This window comes from Mustela nigripes, chromosome 3 (assembly GCF_022355385.1).
Source record: "Mustela nigripes isolate SB6536 chromosome 3, MUSNIG.SB6536, whole genome shotgun sequence".
Classification (NCBI taxonomy): Eukaryota; Metazoa; Chordata; class Mammalia; order Carnivora; family Mustelidae; genus Mustela; species Mustela nigripes.
Genome location: NC_081559.1, coordinates 40,090,556 through 40,113,587, shown reverse-complemented (window position 1 = coordinate 40,113,587; position 23,032 = coordinate 40,090,556). Strand labels below are relative to the sequence as shown.

The following is a 23,032-nucleotide window of genomic DNA, read 5'->3' as shown; positions in this document are numbered from 1 at the left end:
AGAATTCTGGGTTAAAAACAAAAAACCAAAATTCCAAGGCACTAATTCAGAATATACTTTAACATCAAATAGATCTCCCTTTTCAAAATGTTATCTTAAAAACACAAATAGACATACAGAAGCTGAATCCTTAGGGCTTTCTAACAGTGACGCTGGTTTTCTTTGTATTTTTAAGCTTTGTAAACGTTTGAGAAAACTGACTGGCTCCCAGATGTGTCTGGGGGTGTTGGTTAGGGTCAGAATGACAAGTGACACATTGTGACTTCAGCTGGAAGGCTTCAGAAGAACTGGCCTTGTCATACAGAAAGGATTTGTTGGTGGACGTGGAAACCATGAGCAGGGTCCCTGGAAAACCTGTCCAGTATCAGGTCATCAGCTCAAAGGAAGCCAGGGGACCAAGACTGAGAAGGCTGTGGTCCTGGGGTAGGTCACACCCCAGAGACAGCTCATTAGGGGCTCAGACCCACTGTCCCAGCCTTCTCAGAGTGAGCATCCCGTCTCTGCCCTATTCTCAGCAAGTTGGCTCATTTCCCCAAGCTTCCCATTTCAGTATCCAGCCAGAACATCCAGCATGCCCCAACCCAGAACTCCAGACTCAGAAGGACTGCTCTGACTAGATGTGGTTTTCTTAACTTTTGCCTTCTCTAGTCTTTGCTTCCTTTTCTCATATTTCTTTGGCAAAAAATTTCCACACAGTGTGAAATGAGGTGACAAGGGCATCTCTTTTTCTTTTGTTCAAATGTTTAATGGAATGACTGTATTATTTCCCTACCAGGTGTAACTGGTTTTACATTGACATCTACTACATTAGTAAGAAGGTACCCTTCTATCCTTTTTTTTTTTCAGGTTTTTTAAAAATTAGAAATTACTTTTTTTGGGAGGCCCATGGATGACTCGGTCAGTTAAGCATCTGACTCTTGATCTTGATCTTGACTCAAGTCATGATCTCAGGGTGTGGGATAGAGCCCCCGCTCAGGCTCTGTGCTCAGTGGGGAGTCTGCTGGAGATTCTCCCTCTCCCTCTTCCCCTCCCTCCCTTCTCTAAAAAAAAACAAAAATGACTTCTTTTTTCTTTTTAAATCACATATCTGTTAGGATGCCTATGCAAATGATTCTTTCATCTTTTTAAAAAAATATTTTATTTATTTATTTGACAGAGAGAGAGAGAGAGCTCACAAGTAGGCAGAGAGGCGGGAAGAGAGAGAGAGGAGGAAGCAGGCTCCCTGCTGAGCAGAGAGCCCATGCAGGGTTCGATCTCAGAACCCTGAGATCAAGACCTGAGCCAAAGGCAGAGGCTTTAACCCACTGAGCCAAACAGGTGTCTCAATTCTTTCATCTTTTAATCTACTAAATTATGGTGTTTTCTTTACATTGACTCTTCTTTGAAGTGAGTTCTTAGATAAAGCCTCTATTTTTCTTTCTTTTTTAAGAATGCTCCATGCCCAAGGTGGAGCCCAACAAGAGGCTTTAACTCGCGACCCTGAGATCAAGCCCTGAGCTAAGATGAAGAGTCAGACACTTATGGGGGGTGCCTAGGTGGTTCAGTGGGTTAAAGACTCTGCCTTTGGCTCAGGTCATGATCTCAGGGTCCCGGGATCCAGCTCTGCATCGGGCTCTCTGCTCAGCAGGTAGCCTGCTTCTCCCCCCACTCTCTGCCTGCCTCTCTGCCTACTTGTGATCTCTGTCAAATAAATAAATAAATAATCTTAAAACAAAACCAAAAAAAGAGTCAGGCACTTATGGAACCATGGGATGGTTAAGTGGGTTAAGTGTCTGTCTTTGGATCAGGTCACAATCTTGCAGTCGTGGGATCAAGCCCTGAACAGGGTTCCCTGCTCAACAGGAAGACTCTTTCCCCTTCTCCCACTCCTCCTGCCTGTGTCTGTCAAATAAATAAATAAAATATTAAAAATAAGTAAACTAAAATTGTAATTGACTTTTTTCCTATTTCTGGTTTTATTTTTACCATCCCAATCCTCCCTCCCCAGCTCTTTTCCTTGCCAGTTGTTGTTATTGTTTATTTGCTCAACAGAGATTTCTTAAAGACTGTTCTGTTCACTGCAGTATCTCCAGCCCCTGGAACAGCAGGGGCGGCATGAATCCAGCGCACGATCTTGGTGCGTGAACACGGAATAAACAAAATGTTTCAGATACTGTGCTGGATGTGGGAACTATTAAGGCAATGGGACACAGCCCATGATACCTTCAAGAGATTCACAGTCTGGATTTAGGTTGTGTGTTTGACTCATTATTGTCCTCCCTTTTCCATACTGGAGCATCTCAGGCTATGGCTTTTCCTCCAAACCATGCTTTGGCTGCATTACAAAGTTCTGACAACAGAGGTTTGTTTACTCTGTGCCCCCCCCACCCTCCCAACCTACCCATGTAGGCTTTCCTTGTGTCAATTCCTCCTTTAATTCAGCTGCTATTCAGGAGGCGATCTAAAAGCATCCAGGTGGTCGGGTGGTTGTGGCTAGTGTTCTTATTTGTTTCTATTTTCGTCACATCGTGTTCTGGGCACATAGAAATGAACACTTTCACTTTGGGTGTATTCATATCCAGCTGCACAGGAACCTGCTGGTTTCTTCTTTTGAAAATCACCAGCACTCTAAGAGTTCAGGGGGAAAAAATTCTCGGATCCTCATTCAAGTTAACCCCTGTGACTAGAACACTTCCACAATTTTTTTTTTTTTTTTTAAATCTGCAAATACTCGATGTGCACCTGAGTGACACCCAGGTTCAGTTAATCCGAGGTTCTTGTCTTCTCCTTGGAGATACCTCCTTTGGAATTTATATCATCAGGCCGTGGGAATAACATTAAGTATTGTAATTTTTGAAAGAAATGGTGCTGTTTGTAATTACTTACTTTCTGAAGTCATCTTCCCTTGTGTTTTAGAAACTTTATCGGAAGAGATTTAGATGGTGCTATTTGGTTATTCTGCTAATTGGATCTTTATAAGGCTTCTCAGTACCTGGATTTAGGTCCTTTACAAGTCCAGGGAACTGTTTTCTTATCTATATTTCCCAACAATTATGCATCATTTTTTTTCCTTCTTTCTTGAGAGCCCACCTGCCAAATCTTAGTTGAAGCTCTATGCCCTCTTTCCAAAAACTATCCTTTTTTTTTTAGTGATACGCATTCTTCACCTGTGCTTAGTTAGCTCTCCGGTGTCTTCTATAGATACCTCTCTGACATTCTGCTCTGTTTTGTGATTTAATTTTCAAATTTGATTTGAAAGCTGTGGTTTGGTTTTTATGGCCTCCAATGAAGTAGTTATAATGCCAGTGAAGTATTTTTGTTTTGAGTTTATTCACCTATTAAAATCTTAACCAAGGGGCACCTGGTGGCTCAGTCGGTTAACCATCTGACTTTTGGCTTCAGCTCAGGTCATGATCTCAGGAGTCATGAAATCGAGCCCTGCACTGCCTCTGTGCAGGGTGAGGAGCCTGTCTGGAATTCTCTCTCTCCCTCGGCTCCCCATCCCTGTTGCATGCCAGAGCGCTGTCAGGAAAAAAATAATCTTAATCCCACTCTCATTAATACACAAAGTATTCTCTTCCACACTCGGACATTTTACTTTAGAATTCCACCTGGGATTCCTCTCATTTCTCTATTTCAAGGGTTACCAAATACTTCCAGACTCTGGGAACCTTGTTCTCTCTTTTTTTTCCTCTGGAAAATTCTCTGTCAGGTTCTAGAAAATATAACTCAGGTCCCAAATCTTGGTTAAGCCTTTGTGCTGCAGACATTCAGACACACATAACTGGCATGACATTTGACAGGGGAGGCTCTTGAACTGTTTCTCACTCCTCGGTTCTCTGTGACCTTCCCAACTGGGGACATTCTTGTTGGACCAGGTGGTCTGAGTGGATGGACCCAGTAACCTCTTCCAGCTCCTTCTCCTGCACCCCACGTCAAAACGTCCAGCCTGGACCCCATCTCCTTTCTCTTTCCCTCTGTGGTGACCTCACCCCACTTGTCTCTCAGCTTAAAGTGCGAACTGCAGGCTGATGAGTCCCAAATGGAGACCCAGGCCTGAGGTCTTGGGGGCTCAAAAGTTCTAGCATAACTTCGCGGTTGGTGGTTCAGTTGCTGGGTTGCCTCAGAGCTCAGACAAAGACCTCCCCCAGCTCCACGCCTTCCCCCTCGACCTCTTGTTTTTTAGTAACTGGCATCATCACCCACTCGCCTGCTTTCACCAAAACCCAGGGTTCACCCTTCATTCCTCTTCCCCAGACCCTATATCCACACAGGCAGTGAGTATGGCCACTCTACCACCCACACATATGCCAGGTCACACCACACTCAGCGCCTGCATGTCCACACGCCCTTGGGTCATCACATTTAACTAAGATCTATCAGCCACTCTCCTGTGTCAGGCATTGTCCTCCACCCCGGGACTCAGCAGGAAGCAGAACAGACACAGATCCCTGCCTTCCCTGCTCACGAGCTGCCCACATGTCACAAGTCCCAATTTTGGAACTGCTCTCCCTGCATTGGATCAGCCTCCTGAAATCCATGCTCCACTGCCAGCTTGGATCATGGCACGATTGTCTAAAATCTCTAGAGTGTCATGAGGTATACATGTGGTGGCTCCTGCTTGACATTGCCAGATAAAACATGGGACACCTAGCTGAATTTGAATTTCAGATAAAGATGGATCATCTACTAGCATAAGTATATCCCAGCTGCACATGGGATATACTTATCCTTAAAAAAAAAACCTTTTTGTGATTTATCTAAAACTCAGACTGAACTAAAATTCATCCTGGGTCTGGCCCACTCTATGCCTGCCTCTCCTCAGCCTCTGCTCCTAACACTTTCCTTCCCTTATTATGCTCCAGCCACACAGACTTTCTCTTCTTTGTAGGCTGGCCTCATTCCTGCTTCAGGACCTTTCTTCTTGACATCTGTCTGCTACAGTGCTAGATGGCTAGCTCCCCCTTATCCCCAGGGTCCCAGCTCCAACACCACCTCAGAGAGGCCTCCTTAACCCACAGAGACACTGGGAACCTCCTACCCAATGTCTCTGTCACTTGAGCCTGTTTTATTTTGTCATAATGTTTATTAAAATTATCTTTATTTACAGACAATCTGCTGTTGTGCCCTTCACTAAGACATCTGCTCCAACAAGGTCTAAAAGAACAGAAATCTTGTGCATTGTGTTCACGACTATATCCTAGTACCCAGCACAGAGTTCAGAGGAGGCATACCTATTTGTTAAGTGAATGAGTGAATGAACTGAACCCCTGTTCCAAACAAAGTAGTTTGAAAACAACAAGTTCATGGTTAGGGATTGGGAGACAGAACTGCCTCTATGTCAGATTTTCTAAAATTCCAGTCCCTAGTTAACCAAGTCTCCAAGCCTGGCTATGCTTTTGCCTATAAGGGTGAGGACAGACGGGTGTGCAGGGGACATTACAGTGTCCCTAATTCTAGCTAGAAGTTAACTCTCCCATAAATAGAGATGTGGAAGAGCAGTAAGACAAAGGAAGCTTTTCCCAGGAGCACAGAGAAGTAGGCCACTGGGGAATCTGCTGTGTCCATAAAATAAGGTGTCCCGATCCAGTAGCACAGGTGGGGGACTGCAGAAGTACCTTGTGAGTGGGGGAGGCCAGTGGAAAGACCAGGAGGGATATTTCCTCCCAAACAAGGAAGCAGCAAAAACAGGACGTCCATCAGAACACAAATAGCTCGTTCTGTCTTCATGAAACTGTTTCTCTTAAAAAGAAAGTGCCATGTGTGTGTGTGTTTTCCCTCGTGATACATGATTTATAACAACAGCATCAAATGGGAAAATAGCTCTCCAAGGAAATCTCTAAAAATGATGGCTCCAGGTCCAATTGGCTGAGACCGTGTGAGCTGAAAGCCAATTCACTGAAATGAGACCTGACTGGCCAATTCGATGAGTGCTCCATTTACCAAGGAAATTATCTGTTACCAAACGTACGGATTGCGCTTTTGAAGGAGGAAAGTTCAATTGGATTACTGATGATGAAAGATTTGTTTTTGGATATTAACTAAGCCAAGATGGATACGGCTGCAGAGAAACTGACAAGAGAGTTCTGAGGCTGCTGTACATTTATAATAAAACACAACACTTTATATAGTCTGAGAGAGTCTCACCCACAGAAAATGCTATTTTTCCAACCAAAATGTTGACCCTTCATTTATGATGGGATTTTTTCGGCTCCTTTGGATTTCTCTCAGATGCCTTTTGAATGGGGTTTTCTATTTTCAAGCATTTTTTTTTTTTTTTGAAAATACCCTTTATTATTTATTTATTTTTTAAAGATTTTATTTATTTGAGAAAGAGAGAGCACAGCGAGAAAGAGAAAGAGAGAAACACAGCGAGAGAGGGAACACAAACAAGCGAAGTGAGAAAGGGAGAGGCAGACTCCCCACTGAGCAGGTCGCCTGATGCTGGGCTCAATCTCAGGACCCTGAGATCATGACCTAAGCCGAAGGCAGACACTTAACCAACTAAGCCACACAGGCGCCCATTTTTCAAGCATTTACAATAGCCTTCTGTCAGTTCTTCAGATAGCACTGCAGCCTTAATTTTGCCCTTTTCACAATTAAAATGTAAATAAACTTTAAGTTAATCTTAGCTTTCAATAAGGTAAAATGAAAAATTCTAAAAATCTGAAAGACATCGGGATTTCTACCAATTGGTCATTCAGTGAATTCAGCGTCAGAAAACGAAAGTTTTGGTGCATTAGCTCCCTCTACCAAACTGCCATCACGGGCATCAGCCTCCCCGGCAGAACGTCAGCTGCCTTCGATTTATTTCCTCTTGGAGTGCTCATGGACTTGTCCAATGTGCCAGCTGCAGCAAGAAGGCAGACTTACTGCTGGATCTTGAGCAAGTGTAAAAGGGCCAGCCGTGTCCTCCTACTCACCCCCTCCTACAGCAACTGGCCTCAAATTAACTTTAGTTTAAAAAAAAAAAAGAAGAAGAAGAAAAGAAAGCCACAGTTCGAATACCATGAAAACAAAACCTTGCAACAACCACAAAGATTTCTAAGCTCTGCCAACTGCCCAATTATTCTGAGGACATCAGAGGCATCTGGAGAGCTAGGCAGAGGGCAGGGGTCACTCTAATGAGCTGCTTCTCTCACTGAGGCCTGTCCCCCCAACCCTCCACATCCCTGGGAGCCACCTGACCCACAGAGCCATTACCCATAAAGCTCCTTGCACAGGAGTGTGGTCAGTTTCTTCAGATGAGGGAGGCTGCTGGAGCCCGTCTTCACAAAGTCAGAATCCAGGGCAAGCTGAGTGCTTAAATAATCTTGGATGGCTTTAAGATGCTCTTCTGGAAGTCTGAAAATAAAAGAAAGAGAAACATGCCTCTTCTGTGCCTTTGGCCACAAACACCAAAGTGAAAGAAGAAATTTCATTGTCAGTGTCTCCGGCTGAGACACTGTCCTTCAGGAGAACATGGGCATGCTCCTGGATGGTGCCCCTGGTCTCACCGAGGGCTAGAGAATCAGTCCAAGCAAGGTTAAATAAAGGTTGGGGGAGGGAGGATGCCTCTTCACCCACCCATAAAGTCTTTTCCCAAGCCCATACTTAGAAGGAAGAGATACTGGCTAGAAATGCTTATCCTTTTTTTTTTTTTTTTTAAGATTTTGTTTATTTTTTAGAAGATTTTATTTACTTATTCATTTGACAGACAGAGATCACAAATAGGCAGAGAGGCAGGTAGAGAGAGGCGGGAAACAGGCTCCTTGCTGAGCAGGGATCCCGATGTGGGGCTTGATCCCAGGACCCTGGGATCACGACCTGAGCCGAAGGCAGAGGCTTTAACCCACTGAGCCACCCAGGTGCCCCTAAAAATGCTTATCCTTTATGAAGGAGACAAAGCAACTTGAGAAACTGTCAGCAGACTTGTTTCCCTACCTCATTTACTTCTAAAGACAGCATCTGGGGGCTGAGGGATGCTTAGTGGAGAGATGGCAAATGGCTCTAGGTCACATACCAACTCCAAAGTCATGGCCGAAGGCCACCTGGAGCCCTGTGCTGAGGACATTCTGAGCTGTCCTGGGGTCCACGGGGAAATCTGTGTGGTGAGTGATGGGCTGGGAATATGGTAGTGGGCCCAGGTGCCCTGCCCTTGCTCTCAGGGCTCTGGCTCAGCCCCTTTGGTTCCTGGGTGGGCGAGGCACACACGGGCAGGGCAAGCTCACTGCGCACAGTGGCCCCCGGGGAGGCAGAGCGCAAGCTGGATGGCACCAGGGCTGTCTCGGAGGTCTGATGGTCCCTCTACGTTCTCTTGCCATTTTTTTGTTCCAGGTAACTGTGAGTGAGTCTTTGTTCCTGTAGTGACTGCAGTCACAGTCACAGCAACTATTTCCTGGGCATAACCCTACACTTACTCTGCTAAGCACCTCATGCCCATTTCCCCTTTAATCCCCAAACTAACGTTAGGACACAGCTGTTATGATCCTTCTTATTTTACAGACGAGCAAACTGAGCCAGAAGGTTGTAGATCTACCTGGGTAAAAAAACTATTACAAGCTTTAAAAGTCTTTGCTCTAGCCTTGACATTTAATCAAGTTGGAGCTGGAGGACACAGGTTTTTTCCCCCAGAGGATCTTTGAAAGAATGAAAAGCTCCTGCTCTCCGGACTGGAAGGGCCATTGACCATTTTGACTTCTTGAAAACAGTTTACATGCCCATCACCTTCCTAACACTGAACGTTAATCTACATTCATTCCGGGTCTTGATGTTCTAAAAATCCAGTTTCTCCCCAAGTCTATTTCTGAAAAGGACAGAGTCGCTCCCATGGTATTAACATACGTATTTTAACAGTTCTAATGACTATTGACTCTTAACTCTGACACCACAAGTGCTTGCTGCAGGAAGCTGTCTTTGTTAAGACGTTCATTGTAGGAGAGCGGTGACATAAAGATGTAAACTCTGTTCATCAGAGAAGCTTGATTTCCTCCAGCAGTCTTGCTGTAACTATTAACTACGACCTAACTGATTAGATGTAATCAACTTGCACAAAAGACCGGGCAGGTTATTTTACAATTAAGAAGAATAATCTAGGGGCCCCTGGGTGGCTCAGTCAGTTAAGCATTTGCCTTCAGCTCAGATCATGATCCCAGGGTCCTGGGATGGACAAACCCCTGCTCCCCTCACCCTGCCATCCCCCAAGCTTCCTGCTCAGTGGGGAGTCTGCTTCTCCCTCTGCCCCTCCCCCACTTGTGCAAGTGCACGCACATTCTCTCTTTCTCTTGCTTGCTCACTCTCTCTCTTCAAACACAAGGCAGAATCTGGGCTTGTCAGGACCCAGAGGAGCACTGAGGACAAACACTGTGTCGCTGCTACCCCTATCCCCGTCACCATGCTCCATTTACTTACACCAAGCTCTGGCCACAGGTTTTAGGAGGTTTCCACTGCCGTATATGAGATGAGGAGCCCAAATAGGGAGAGCACACAAGCCCCCACCTGCCCCTGCCCCTCTCATGAGGCTGCACAGAGGCTTGGCTGCCGCCCCAGAGAACCCCTGTCCCTAGAGAGGAGGGATGGTGGGGAGGCAGAAGGAGGGGTCAGATGGGGCCCTAACTGAGCATCCTTGCTTATTTCCTTTGCTCGCGCTCTAGAGCACCTACCCCTGGAGAGAGGTGGAAACTCAAGGGAACTCAACAATGGGAAGAGTTGAATAAGGATTTGTTATTTACATATGTCTATAGGGTAATCATGGCAACACACCCATGTCTTCAAAACATTGGCTGCTTAGCTATTTGATAAATAACCCAAGTATTGCAAGGAGTGTGCATAGAAAAGGACCTGGTAGGCCTAGAGAAGAATCAAAGGATATTCAAAGCAGAATTATAAAAACACCAGGTATCTTAGCAACCAGCTGGCTTGTGTATACTTTCAGGCATTTCCTTTGTATTTCGCCAAACTGGATGGTAGGAGAGAAGCCCTAAACTGGAGATGTTGCATTAACCACTCCCCCAACCCATTAGGATATTCTCGGTGTGTGTGTGTGTGTGGGGGGGGGGTGGGTTACTTTTTCTCACAAAGAAAAAACAACTAAAAAAACTTTGTAAATTTTTAATGTACGGAAGTCACTGCATACTAACTTATTAAGTCATGCAACACACATCGGGAGGGCCTACTCTGCCAGGCGACATGCTCCTGCTCACGGAGCTCCCTTCTGGTTGCAGCCATCCCCCTGCTCCATCTCGTTTTTAGTGCCTGTGGTGTGCAAGACAACTAACACCCCTTCCGGGTGACAGTCCCATGTGCCCCTCTCAGGCCTGCTCAGAGAGAAACAGGAGTACACAGCAAGAAGCTGCCAGACCCCTGGGCATGGACCAGCAGGAGCCAGGGTGGGCCTACCTACGGGAGGAGATCCGGAGAGCTCGGGATCAGAGCGAGGAAAACCTAAAGTAGCAGAATGACTGCGTCTCCCATGAAAAAAGGAGCGTGTTGCGGTGTAGACCATAGTCTATACTACACACGGAAATACTTCTCTGGCCTATTTCTGGTGACAAGGAAGGTGGCTCCCCCAGCAGAGATCCCAGAGCAGGACAGGGCTGAGTGGCAGGTACAGGCTACAGTGTAGGTCCCTCTTGGCCTCAGGTCATCTGCCTCAGGAGACCCCATGGCAGTAGAGCAATCTGTAATGGGGAAGGATGACACATGGAGTTCTCAGCAAGCCCCAGGAAGGGGATCCCAGAAGAGGCCCCTAATCACAGAGGCAAGGCCACATCTCTGCAGCCAAGAACTCTAGGTCATTCCAGAACCAGCTCCTGCCAGGCAGAGCAGCTGAGCCAAGCACCCTATGCCCAGGCAGCAGAGGGGTGACCCGGGGCTCCTCAGAGCTAACGTTTGTTGCCCGGGAGCGGGTGGGCAGGTGCTCCAGAACAAGCTGTCCTAGCAAGGAGGTGGCATGCTTGGGAGCGAGCACAGAGGGAGCTGCCCAGGAGTCGTGGCACTGAAGGTCGGCCTTGGAGAGGCCCGCCAGGTGGGAACTCACCCACTGGTGTCCATGCTCTGCAGCCGCTGGAACAGTGTTTCTGAAAGGCTTGGCTTGCTGACCTCGGTGGCTCTCACATTCTCGCTGGAGAGAGGGACGTCTTTGGTCTCACATGGCCCAGCAAATAAAGGGATGTTCCTTGGTGGCAGCTCGGGTGGAGACAGGACACCTTCTACCCAAGGGAAGAGCAATGATGCCATTTGGTCCAAGCACTAGCTTCTCTCAGTAACCCCCACCTACCGAGGGTTCCCTGGTGGAGAGACCCCTCCCCGACCTGCGAGGTCCATCCAGGCCACTGTGCCCAGTCACAGACCCCGTCTATGCCTGCGCTGTCCCTCACGTCTGCTCTCCTTGACCAGATGGGAAGCCGGATGAAGGCAGGAACCTCATCTTAGTGGTCTTAGGGCCTGGGGTTTTGTTTGTCCCATGGAGGGGCTCAGAAAACACAGGCCAGCTGGGCTGTTGGCCTTGGACAGGTGGAGCCAGTGGCCCCAGAAGGATGTCCAGCTTTCAGGTTGATGCAGAGGCCCTGGAGGAGGCAGAGGCCTAGTTCCTGAGATGGGGGAGCAAGGGTGGGAGCAGGCAGGCCGCAGCCACGCTGTCCCCTCTCTCCCACCCCGGCCTCCCTTTCCTCTGCTTTCCCTCCAGCCTCTGCTGCTCCTTCTCTCCCCGCCAGACCCTAGGAGACAAATAAAGGAAAATGAGGGGCCCCCCTTCACTCAGAGAACTGAAATAGAAAACAAACAACTTGAATTCGGCCCTGGAGAAGGGACCCCTGCCCGCTTGCCTTCAGACTTCTGTCCTGCACACATGACCAGTGGGCAAGGGTGCTGAGCCTCTTGGGTCCACGACCTCCTGCCCCAGCCTCTTGATACCCCAAATGGCCATGCCAGGGCCCCCACCACAGGGCCGCCTGGGGACGTCCTCTTTAGAGGACAAGCTCTTCACATCTTCCCCTGGCCTGAGGTTCTTGTGATAGTGTGAGTGTGTTTTGAGCGCTGTGGGGGCCAGCAGTGCCTTGAGAAGACATGAGCCAAATCAGACCCCTTGAACCAAGGGGCAGGGTGGGGGGTGACAGTCACACTGGTCGAATTAAAGCCGACAGCAGCACCTCCTTTGGGGAAGTGGAGCCAGTAGTCACAAGACTGGGCTTCTCTTCCCAGCCCTTAGGGAAAGTTCGGGGGCTTTCTCCAGACGCCTTCCAGAAAGGCAGCATAGCCAGGCCAGCAGGGGGTGAGGGAGGGGAGAGCATCTCTGCAGGACAGCTTCTCGGCACCAAGACCAAGGCTTGGGCACCTGGGGACAGCTGGGGGACAGGTGGCCACAGCACAGAGCTAGTGAGCGACCCAGGCCCCCACCGCCACACATCAGCTCTGGCTGTTTCGGAGCAGGGATGAGAAGAGGCAGGGGCTGCCTAGGTCCCTCTCAGCCTCCACGGAGCTGTGGTCCTTTTGAAACCTCTCTGCCTGGCCCTCATGTCTTCCACACAGAAGCCGGGCCCTCAACGTTCGCCCTCTGCCCAAGCAGCCGCTGGGCTTCACATCCACTCAGAAGGGGTCTCTGGGAAGGTGGGAGGAAGGTACACCGGGCTGGAGTGGCCCGCTAGGAAGGGAAGGGCAGGCACCAGCCCACGAGGACCTCGGCGTGTCTGGGGGTGACCCTGGGATGGGGGACCTAACTGTTTCCAAGCCCTGGGACTTAGGAGGAGCCCTGACCAGGTGAGGGGCTCAGTTACATATCTCAGGGTTTCTGTTAGGAAGGGAACTTCTGAAGGGAGAAGGCCACCATCAAGGTGGGGGGTCTGGCTATCGTACTCTCCTCTGCTGGCCTCTTGTTTAGTTGCTCTGTGGCCCCCACTGTTTTAAGGAGAGGCTTGACCCTCACATCCTTTCTAGGGGGCTCTCTTCCCCTTCCAGTTAGGTACAAGCATTTCCTCCTTCATTCTCTTTACAGTGAAATGCAGCTAATGACTTTGGTGAGGACATAGCCGCATTTATTGAGCGCTTCTTGTGTGTGAGGCTCTGGGCTCTACATTCGGTGCCTCCCGGGACGAAATCTTAAGAGGTAAGTATTGTGTTTAGTGTCTCTTTAAGAGAAGTCTGTGATTCAGAGGAGTGAAGCAATTTACCTAAGGTCACACAGCTAAGAAGCTGGGGGACAGGAAGTCCAACCCAGGTCTGTCTGACCCCAGAGCCAGCTTTCTTGGCCACCATGTCACCCTCTCTCCCTCTGATAATCAGACCCACTTAATCTACAAGCACTTGTGCTGAAACACCGCAGGACGCCCCTCCTCCACCCCCTGCCCCCCTCCCGCCTTCCCTTCCATCTCTTCCTACCCGTCTCCTCCTCTGGCTCATCGCCGGCTTCCTCCTCCTCCAGGGGCACGGGGTACTGCAGGTGGGTCACCAGTCCCATGTTTTCTTTCTTGTAGAACTCGATGAGCTGGTCCAGCTTGGTGAAGAACCTCATGGGGACCCCTTCGGATGCCTGAGGACAGAACCCCAGACTGAAGTACATTTCAACTAGCTGGGACATCACCTAAACACAGAGGCCATCTGCAGCAGAGACCAACAAGGCTGAGGGAGTGACCTCGATCCAGAAAAAGCCCTGGGCTCCTACGCAGTGTCTGTCCACCACACCCACACCCTCCCGTCCTGTAACCAGCAGCCCAAGGCCAGTCTGCAAAAGGCACATACAGTTTTAAAGATTCTTTCCTTTTTTTTTAAACTCTTATTTTATTTTTACTTAAAGATTTTTATTTGTTTATTTGAGATAGAGCAAGAAGCGCATGCAAGCACAGGCAGGGGGAGAGTAGAGGGAGAGAGAGAGTCTGATGCTGGGCTTGATGCCAGGACCCTGAGATCATGACCTGAGCAGAAGGCAGAGGCTTTAACCCACTGAGCCACCCAGGCACACCCTCTTTTTTTTTTTTTTTTTTTTTTTTTTTTTAAGATTTTACTTATTTACTTGAGAGAGAGAGAGCACACAAGCAGTGGGGAGGGGTAGAGGGAGAGTGAAAAGCAGATTCCCTGCTGAGCAAGGAGCCCAATGTGAAGTGGGACTCCATCCCAGGGCCCTGAGCTGAGCTGAAGGCAGACACTTCAGACGCCTAACTGACTAAGCCACCCAGGCTCCCCTCCAGCAAGAAATTCAAGGTGGGTCCTGGCAGCCAGCCCCACCTCACTGAAGCTCCACCCACTGAGGCCCCGCCCCATGGAGGCCCCGCCCACACCAAGGGGGTATCAAACTGCAGGGCAGGATGGGAGAACAGCAGGGACGAGACTCCCCTCACAGATGATGTACCCTCCAGCTCCTAACCCAACATGCCCCAGAGCCCTGTCCAGTACCTCGCCTGCTTCTCCTTGTGTTCCCTGTCTCAAGGAATGGTACCATCATCTCCCTACTGGCCTTCGCAGAAACCCAGGAACATCTTGGATCCCGTTGGAGGGACCCATCTGGCAGTGTGGCAGGTGTTCTGCCTCACAGAAGAGGATGAGTGGGGTGGCAGCCCTGGGTGGAGGGGAAGTTGTAGCTGGGCTCCAGGGAGGAGCAGTGAGCCTGGGGCAGCTAGATAGGAGAAAAGGATCAGGCTGTTGGTGGGTACAGGGATGGGACAAAAGGACCCCCCCTTCTGGGGAGGGCTTCCCTGGCCTCCGAGGCCAGCGGTGCTGGTCCTCCCACTAAATGCCTGATTCACCTGCATTATCATCACAGCCATCTCATCAATGGCAGTTGTACAATTTTATTTTTTCTTGTTTTTTTTAAAGGGATATCTACACCCCACTTAGGGCTCGAACTCACAACACCAAGATCAAGAATCTCGTGCTCCTCCAACTAAGCCAGCTAGGTGTCCTGGCGGTCATGTAATTTTAAAACGAGTTGAGAAGGTGCCATCATTGGAGCTGGAAGCCAGAAGTCCAACTGCTCCCCTGGAGGCTGCCAGGTGCCTTCTCGCTGAAGGGGCTGGGACGATCACGTGTGGGAAAGAAGGCCAACAGGCAAAGAGGATGGGGGTTGGACAGTCCACCAGGTTGGTGAACATACAGGGTCTGGGCTTAGTGTGGCTGCACCATCCTGACGTGCTCACTTTCAAGTCAGACACCTGTTGCTCCAGTGTGGTTAGGACTGATGTGAGAGGCTGGGATAGTGCCTTGGTCTGGGGGTCTTCAGGGCTCCAGGTAAGTGGGACTGGGACAGCAAAAGAGGCAGGATGACCCAGGCTGGGACAGACCCAGACATGTGCGAAAGGACCAGGACTCAGACCTGTCCCTGAGCCCCTGTTCCTGGTGGTTAACCCCAAGTTGTAGTGAGGATGCATTTGCCTTCGGAGAGTCCACGTGACTTTCACCTTGACACAAGGCTTTCCACTTGGCCTGTCTCTCCAAGTGCATACGCACAGCACACATGTAAATCTCTACATGAGGCTACATATGTGTGTTTGACTCTGTGGTTTAAGCTATTAGTTAAATGTATAGAGCTTAACAACTTTAAAAAAAAAATTCTTTCCAATAAATTCCTTATTGTCACAAAGCCCCATGTTAAGCAATCTCTTTCAAGTATTATTGAACCAGAAATATTCGAGCAATAGCAGCCAGGCCTTTTAAAAAGTAACCAGAATAGGTTCAAACCCAAAAGTGAGGAGAATAACAAAAATAATTTGACATGACCCAAGATCGATGAATTCAATTCCTTTAAAGTAGCTGTGATAAGTATCATCTTGTCAATGAATTTACAGCTCATGGATGACAAGCCATTAGGCATATGGGAAAAGGATATGAAACCATTGAAGAAAGTCAAAGTGAAACAGCTCATGTGTGAGTCTGAAAGAGGGTTCCCAGCCGGGAATGTGTGTTTGAGGCAGCCCATCGGATGTGGGAATTTAAGATACATCAAAACTAAGACCCACGTTATTACATGTGACCTGAAAAGCTAAAACAGTTAGCTGAAAAACTAAAACAGCTAAAACAGGACATGCCATTTGGTGTGGACACCTTTTATTTCAGAGATGTTGAGTGCGAAAAAAGCAGCATCCTGGACTTGATGAAATACGTGATGTCTTAAGCTTGCAGAGGAACAGGACCCTTGACCATGAATCTAATCCCTACAGATCCAGCAAGCTGGGAGGTGGGTTGGGGGGGACCTGGGAGCCAGCAGCAGATGGTGGGCACTGTTGGTGAGACAAAGCTGCTGGACCCTGTTTGTGCTTGAACTGTTCACAGAGGCCAGGGAATCAGGGCCTGGACAACAAAGGTTGCTTCTAGCGTCCCCAGGTCCCAGGAAGGTAGATGGTGAGGGTTGAGTCCAAACCTCAAGAACGATGGGGCAGCCTGTCTTGGGGGAACAGGTGGGCAAGCCAGTGCCATGGCCAGCTACTGAAAGGTGCTGCCTGGGGAGGAGTGCCTTCCTGCACCTCCCCCACTGCTCACGAGAGGGATGCACCCAGGAAATGATGGGTTACTCTCCAGAAGGCAGGGTCTACATGTGTAGGTCCCACCTGGAGTGAAGACTCACTGTACACAGGGGGCTCAACAGGCAGCATGTACAGACGCAAAGGAAATGGGGAAGGCAGGGTACCAATTAGACAAACTTAGGGTCTCTTTGACCCTAACTTTGAGGAGCTCTTCTCATCAGTATTTCCTCTTGAAACTAAGATTTGAAGGGGTTTGCAGAGATGTCTATAAGAGCTTATGTTCAAAGCACATTCTAGAATAGAAACAGGAAGAGAAAAAGGTCAGGGTGCCCAGGGTTATATAAGCTCTTGCGGTGGCCCAGGCTTGGGGTAGAGTGAGGGGGTAGAGGGGGTAAAGGAGTGAGAGGCTGATGGGGTAAGCAGTGTTTGGACGGGCAGGGGGAGGTCCCACCCGGCCAGGAGAGAAAGGAGAAGCCCAGCAGTGGTGTTCTCATTCCTAAGCTAGACCAAGAAAGGCTCTCTGTTAAGGTGGGGTGGCCAAAGGGGCAGCAAGGGTGCAGGGCTGCTCCAAGAGCAGCCACACTTGGGGGAGGCCTCACAAACCCGGCCAAGTCAATACCAGGAGTAGGGTTTGGGTGTCGGGGCTTCCAAGGAAATGGGGCCTTGACTGTGGCCAGCAGGAACCCCGAGGTCCTTTGGCGTAGGTGTCTGGTCAAGCCCATGTCCACATTACTATGCACCCTGTGGCCAGGGGCCAGCTCTGCTTAGTGCTTTATCCCCGAACGGGGCTGCAGGGCCTGACAGTTGGAGGGTCTCAGCAAGAGTGGCTGGATGGACTTGTGGGGAGTCAGGATGGGAGTCGGGGGAGATGGTCAGAGAGGACCCTATGTAGGTCTGGGACGGGTGATGCAAAGAAACAGTGAGGATGGGTGCTGGCAGCCGGGGACCACCCTTGCCATGACCCTGGACCCCAGGCCTCATGGTCCCTTTTCAACAACTTCCAAATGCAAAATGTTGACAAGAAGATTGGTGTATGTATCAGTCCGGTCCTGGCAGGAACCAGATGTCATGTTACACCAGGGGATCTGGGGATCACGTCATGGACAGGGTGTAGGGATACCAGTGAGAGGGGAACAGCGTTCCAGAGCCAGCAGCAGCAGAGAGTTACCAGCCTGGGAGCAGCACAGCGGAAGGGCAGACCCCGGAACCCCAGGAGGGCTGTCTGGCAGGAGCTGGGGCTTTCTGTGGCTGCTGGGAGAGGGAACTGGCCACGCTTCCGGGGAAGGGGGGCTGCCCTTCATCCTTAACTGTTGGGGCCTCCAGACTTTGTTCCTCATTCCGTGGCCACTGCCTTCCTGAAGAGATTTATCAAGTCATTTTGAAACAGAGAAACCCTGCAGCCCCATGTCACACTTGCACCGTGAACGTGAGCCCACGCGCTTAGAGACCCTCCCCATGGTAGGGCCTGTGGACAGCTGGATTTCTGCTCTGCAGCTACTCTCCGACCATCAGGAATGAGCTCCTTCTCTCTTTAGTGGATACCTAGAGCACATCATAGACCGCTTGATTTTAAAAAAGCAAGGAGCAGCATTTCCTCTGTTAAGTCTGCCTGTCGACTTAATGATACGTGGGCCCAGAACAATCAGCCTTTTGGGATTTGTGGAATCGACATGAAATTAGGTTCGTCACCAAAAGTCATACAGAAAAAACATGGTAGGGCTTAGTTCATATTGTGAAACAAGAGACCTTTCTCTTTTCCTGTCTCCATCCAGATCTCCAGGTGTATGGAAAGATTAGGGCGCTTTCCAGCACTAGCATTTCCACAAAGCCGTTCCCCACCACTCCCAGGGGTGCCTGCCTTCCCACAAGTTTCCAAGTCCAAGAAGGAAAGGGATCCTGCTTGGCTTTGCCTCATACAGTCCTTGAAGCCCCTTCAAGGGCAGTGGCTTGCTCCACTCTCGGAGACGGGGACAGTGCATACAACAGGCCTCTCACATCAGAAGAATTGAAGGACGGGCCCTTTCACTCTATCGTGTGGCACCGCGTTCACCCAGGTACAGAACTCCTGGGGAAGGTCAGAGTGAGGGAAGACGGGCTGGCCCCAGTCCCAGCCCCAGGGCTCTGGAAGATACCACCACCAAGGTCTTTACAACAAAGGGAAGCTGAGCGTCTGGTCTATTAGAGGCTCCGGGTTGTGCGCTCTGAGAAATGGGGTGTTTCCAGAAATAGCTGTGACTTGCAGACACCCTGCAGAGGAAGGACGAGCAGGGCAAGGAGGCCAGAGCACTGGACAGACTCAACTTTCCCAGGGGGCTACTCTAACTTCAGCACTGTCTGGGATCTAAATGGGGAACTGAAAGAGGTCTAGGCACAGGAGGTCAGCAGGGGTGAGGAGGGTGGCGAGGGAGAGCTGAGCGGGAGCTGAGCGGGTTAGGCAGGAAGCCGCTGCTGTAAGACACCCTGTCCTCAAGCTTCTGCCAGCCTGTGTTTGAAATGAACAAGTATATACAATCATGGTGGACATTTTACAAATGATGAAAAAGTATTAAGCAGTGGAAAACAAAAACAAAAACTAAACCATGCTCATTATTCCACTGTGGCAAAGCATTTCAAGTAAGTTCGATGAGGAAGTCACTAGAAGGTCTGAAGCAGGGTGAACATGGCATTTGGGGGCCATGAAGAAATGGCCAGGAGGGCCTTAGGGTGGCCGGTGTCACTGTTTCGATTTTCCTGGGGAGGGTGGAGGAGTATCTGAGAGCTTAGAAGTGGGGGTGGGGACAGAGAGAGATTCAGCCCAGGCCTCTGAGCCCCCCAGACCCAGGACTCCCATGTAACCACTGAGGCACCGTGTTGATAGAATGGGGTCAGGGCTGATATCCAGTTCCCAGGCTCTGTGTTCTAGAACCTTTACCTCCCAGCCCCAGAGGCTTGGGAGCTCCTGAGGTCCAGCACTGAAGCCCCCTGTCCTGTCCTCTGCACACTGCCGAGGGGACCCACCTCCTTCCGGCCCTGCCTCGGCCCTCGCCTCTCCCTGCCAGCCCCTGAAATGCTTTCCTTGTCTCCCCTTCTGCCCTCGGGTGGTTCTCAATCCTTTCCACCTTCTCCCTCCAAAACCTCTTTCTAAGAACTGCAGACCTCAACTTGGACAAAGAAGGGAGAATGGGAGAGGCCAGCTCATGGATCTCCTTGGGCCTCTGGGGACTTGCAGAGTTGGGATTTTGCTCTAAAGGTGACTTGGAGCCATTGAAGGCAATTCAAAGTGCATATGCGTGTGAGGCGCGCGCGCGCGCGCGTGTGTGTGTGACTTAATCAGACATGTATTTTTGGAAATATCATTTTGGCTGTGTGCAGGTCAGGACAGAAGTGGGGGTTGCTGGCAACCCGACTCTGCACTGGGGAGGTGCAGTGGAGGGAGAGGGACCAGAGCTGGACTGAACAGCCAGGGAGGGGCCAGGGAGGACACCCACAGATCTTTGGTTTTAGTGACTTGGTTAATGAGAGAAACAGTAGGGACAGGCTGGTTTGGAAAGTGCTTTGGAGGCCAGCTTGAGATCTAGAAATCTTTCTTCAACTATATGGCCTAGGAGGGACCCCAGGATGTATCTGCATAAGAGCCCTTTGGTCTGCCCGTTCTTCCCTGCCCTTCTCCTCTTCTCTTCAAAACCTGTTTATTGGTTCGCTTCCTTTCCCTGCTCATCCTCTGAAGGTCATGGGGCTCTGGGGGCAGGGGCCAAGGAGGTGATCAGCAGGCAGAAGATGCAGGTGGGAACTTGGAAGGAGGCCTAACCCAGGGGCCCAGGGGCAGCAGAGCGGGAGACTGGCTAGATCCAGGAAAATGTGCAAATGCAGAGAAATAAGGAGAAACGGGAGCCAGGCTTCATCCTGGGAATGCAGTCAGGCTAGAATGAACTGTCCATAGTGTCCTATTGGATGGGGACAGATCAGAGGGCACTCGAGGTACATTCACCAGGTAAATATGGATGCACGTGTGAGTGTGCATGTCTGTTCCCCACACGTGTCCTTTCTTTGTCCACTGACAGGAGCCTGGGAGCCAAAACAGATGCCCGGGTTGTCACAAGCACACTCAGAGCCCGGGTCTCGGTTGCTAAAATCCACTTAGCGAAAAAGACCCAGGTTCCTGGGAGAGAAGGCTGATTCCGAGATCTGGCAGGAAAGGGATCTGGTCGGCCTAGAGCATCCATTAGCCGGGGAAGAAAGGAAATGCTCAGAAAATGATGGCGATTATGTGAGCACCATTTGAGCACCAAGATGAATAATAACAATAATTATAATTCACAGAGTAAAGGAGCAGCTGATGAGTCCATCCTGATGTGAACACATGAGAAGGGAACGCTCTCCCTCACAGGAGAACACCGGCTGACAACAACCGTCACAGGGATGATGGACGTCGTCGCCGGCTGCCCAGCGTCACAGCAATGAGGGACTCAGGCGAGTGTGGACAGATGCTAAAGATGTGGACACCAGCGGGAGCAATGTGGAGAAGTGGGGTGACTATGCATCTCAAAATGTCCCCCCACAAAACGGTCATTTTAAAGGCAAAGATAGGAACTATGCAACCTCGTATTAACTTATCCTTATCTACACGGTGGCTACACAGAAACACTTTTTTGAGCTATCCCCAATAATTAAAACGTTTCAAAAATTAGTTTATGCAACCTAGCCCATTTAATTAAAACACACACAGACACACAAGCATACACACTCCAAGGAGAGAGGCTTCCAAGGCATCTTGCCTAAGAGTGTCAGGTTTTTTAACAAGTGGTATAGAAACGTTCCTGCTCTAGAGACGCCTGGGCGGCTCAGTCAGTTAAGCAACTGCCTTCAGCTCGGGTCATGATCACAGGATCCTGGGATCAAGTTCTGCATCAAGCTCCTTGCTCAGTGGGGAGCCGGCTTCTCCCTCTGCCTGCTGTTTCCTCTGCTTGTGCTCTCTTGTTCTCTCTGATAAATAAATAAACTTTAAAAAAAAAAAAAGCTCCTGGTCTCTATGCTTCTGTTGGTTTCTGTACAAAGATGACATCTTGGAAACATCTTTGATGCTCAGATAACTGTTAATGATACTAACGGACCAAGAATAGAAAGACAACCACAGAGGGTCACGTGGCACAAGAGGATGGAGGAGGCAGGGGCGGGGAAGATTGGCTCGAAGTGGTGAGGACACAGCTCCCCACAGTGCGCCCTGTGCCAGGGGCAGGGGAGGGGTCCCTCTGAGGAGGGGACTTCTGGAACCTCTCTGGCGTGATGCCCCACTCCCCAAATGGAAGACACTGAACTGGGCCAGGTACAGTAGATCGAGCATCACAGGTGGGTGCTACTGCTCCATTTTACAGCTGAGAAAACAGAGTCTCAGGTAGTGAGCGACACGGGAGCAGCACCCACGGGAAAGCTCGAGGATGGGAGGTGGTGGGTGGGGACCCACGGACTTTCTAGCTAGACAGGAGGGAGGACACCAGACACAGGGAGCTGCCAGCTCAGGGTGGAACCAGGTGGTTAGTGATTCTCCGATTTCTCGGGCAGGCTTCAGCCTCCAGCGGCTCGGTGGGTGGGATGGGTGGTGTGAAACCCGGCGCGAGGGAGGAGCTCGAATCTTGAATCCCGAATCCCAGTGGCAGCAGGCCTGCCCTCCCAGCTGCAGTAGGCGGGGATGGGGGTGGGGAGGCTGGCCTCTCTTATCGGTGGCCACAGTCCTGTCTCTACTAGCCTGCCCCCAGCAGGGTCCACCAAATCACATGTTTGAGGGTGCAGGAGGCATGAAAGCCAACACTAGGCTTGTTCAGGGTCTCACATGTGCAGAAGGCAATAATGTGGCAGCTACAAGAGGAGGTATGAAGCTCCAAGGAAGAAAAGTGGGGATTGCCAAGCCTGCCCCAGCCCCATACACACCAGCTGTAGCCAGCGGGACGTCAGTGCTCCCAGCTCACGTGCTCATGCCATGCCTCATCCCCAGCTCCCCGGCAAGCACCAGGCTGCCCACTGGGCCAGGTCAGCCTGAAACAGGTTGTGGAGTGGGGGGCAGTGTTCTGTTTTACTCCCCGCCGGCAGGCTGGGATCTCCCATCTACCTTGTTCTAACCAGTCCCCACTTCTTGAAGCTGGGCTCTTTGGCTTTTCTCTTGCCTTGTTTTGGGCAGACTTCCCAGAACAACTTGGCATGGATTTTGCTCACCGCCAGTCTGCACTTACTTCTAAATCCCTGATGCTCAGAGCCAACATCTCTGTTTCTCAACCCATGCCCCTTCCCTGGGCTTGTACCCCTCCACCCGTCCAGTTCCCCGGTCCTGCCCCTCGGGCTCCTCCTGTCTCCTGCTCTCTCCTGCAGGGGAAAACTCAGATGCCAGATTAACATCCCACCCCCCTACGCCCTCACCCCCACGCTTTATCACTTGTGAGCTGGGATCCCCACTGTGATCTGAGATCGTGAGGTCGAGGTCGCAAATCTCTGCCTTTCACTCTCAGCTATCTGTGCAGCGGGAGCACGCTCCTGAGCCCTCCTCACAGACTTAAACGGCTTAGAGAGTGCTTTGAACCTCTCACATCAAAGCAGCTGCAGGCTAGAGGGCAGAGAAACTGACACCTCGAGCTGGTACTGAAATGACAGCTCTAGAT

The 23,032-nt window shown here is 50.2% G+C and overlaps 1 protein-coding gene across 1 annotated transcript in view; it reads right to left on the bottom strand.

Annotated features, from left to right (window-relative positions):
- The window catches only part of INPP5D (inositol polyphosphate-5-phosphatase D), a 111,461-nt gene that overhangs the window by 50,740 nt on the left and 37,689 nt on the right, over positions 1-23,032 (bottom strand). The window contains exons 3-5 of the mRNA XM_059393738.1: positions 13,333-13,483; positions 10,997-11,168; positions 7,183-7,323 (exon numbers count right to left, since the gene is read on the bottom strand). Coding sequence (XP_059249721.1) covers positions 7,183-7,323; positions 10,997-11,168; positions 13,333-13,483 — 464 coding nt within the window. The remainder of the gene's footprint in view (positions 1-7,182; positions 7,324-10,996; positions 11,169-13,332; positions 13,484-23,032) is intronic.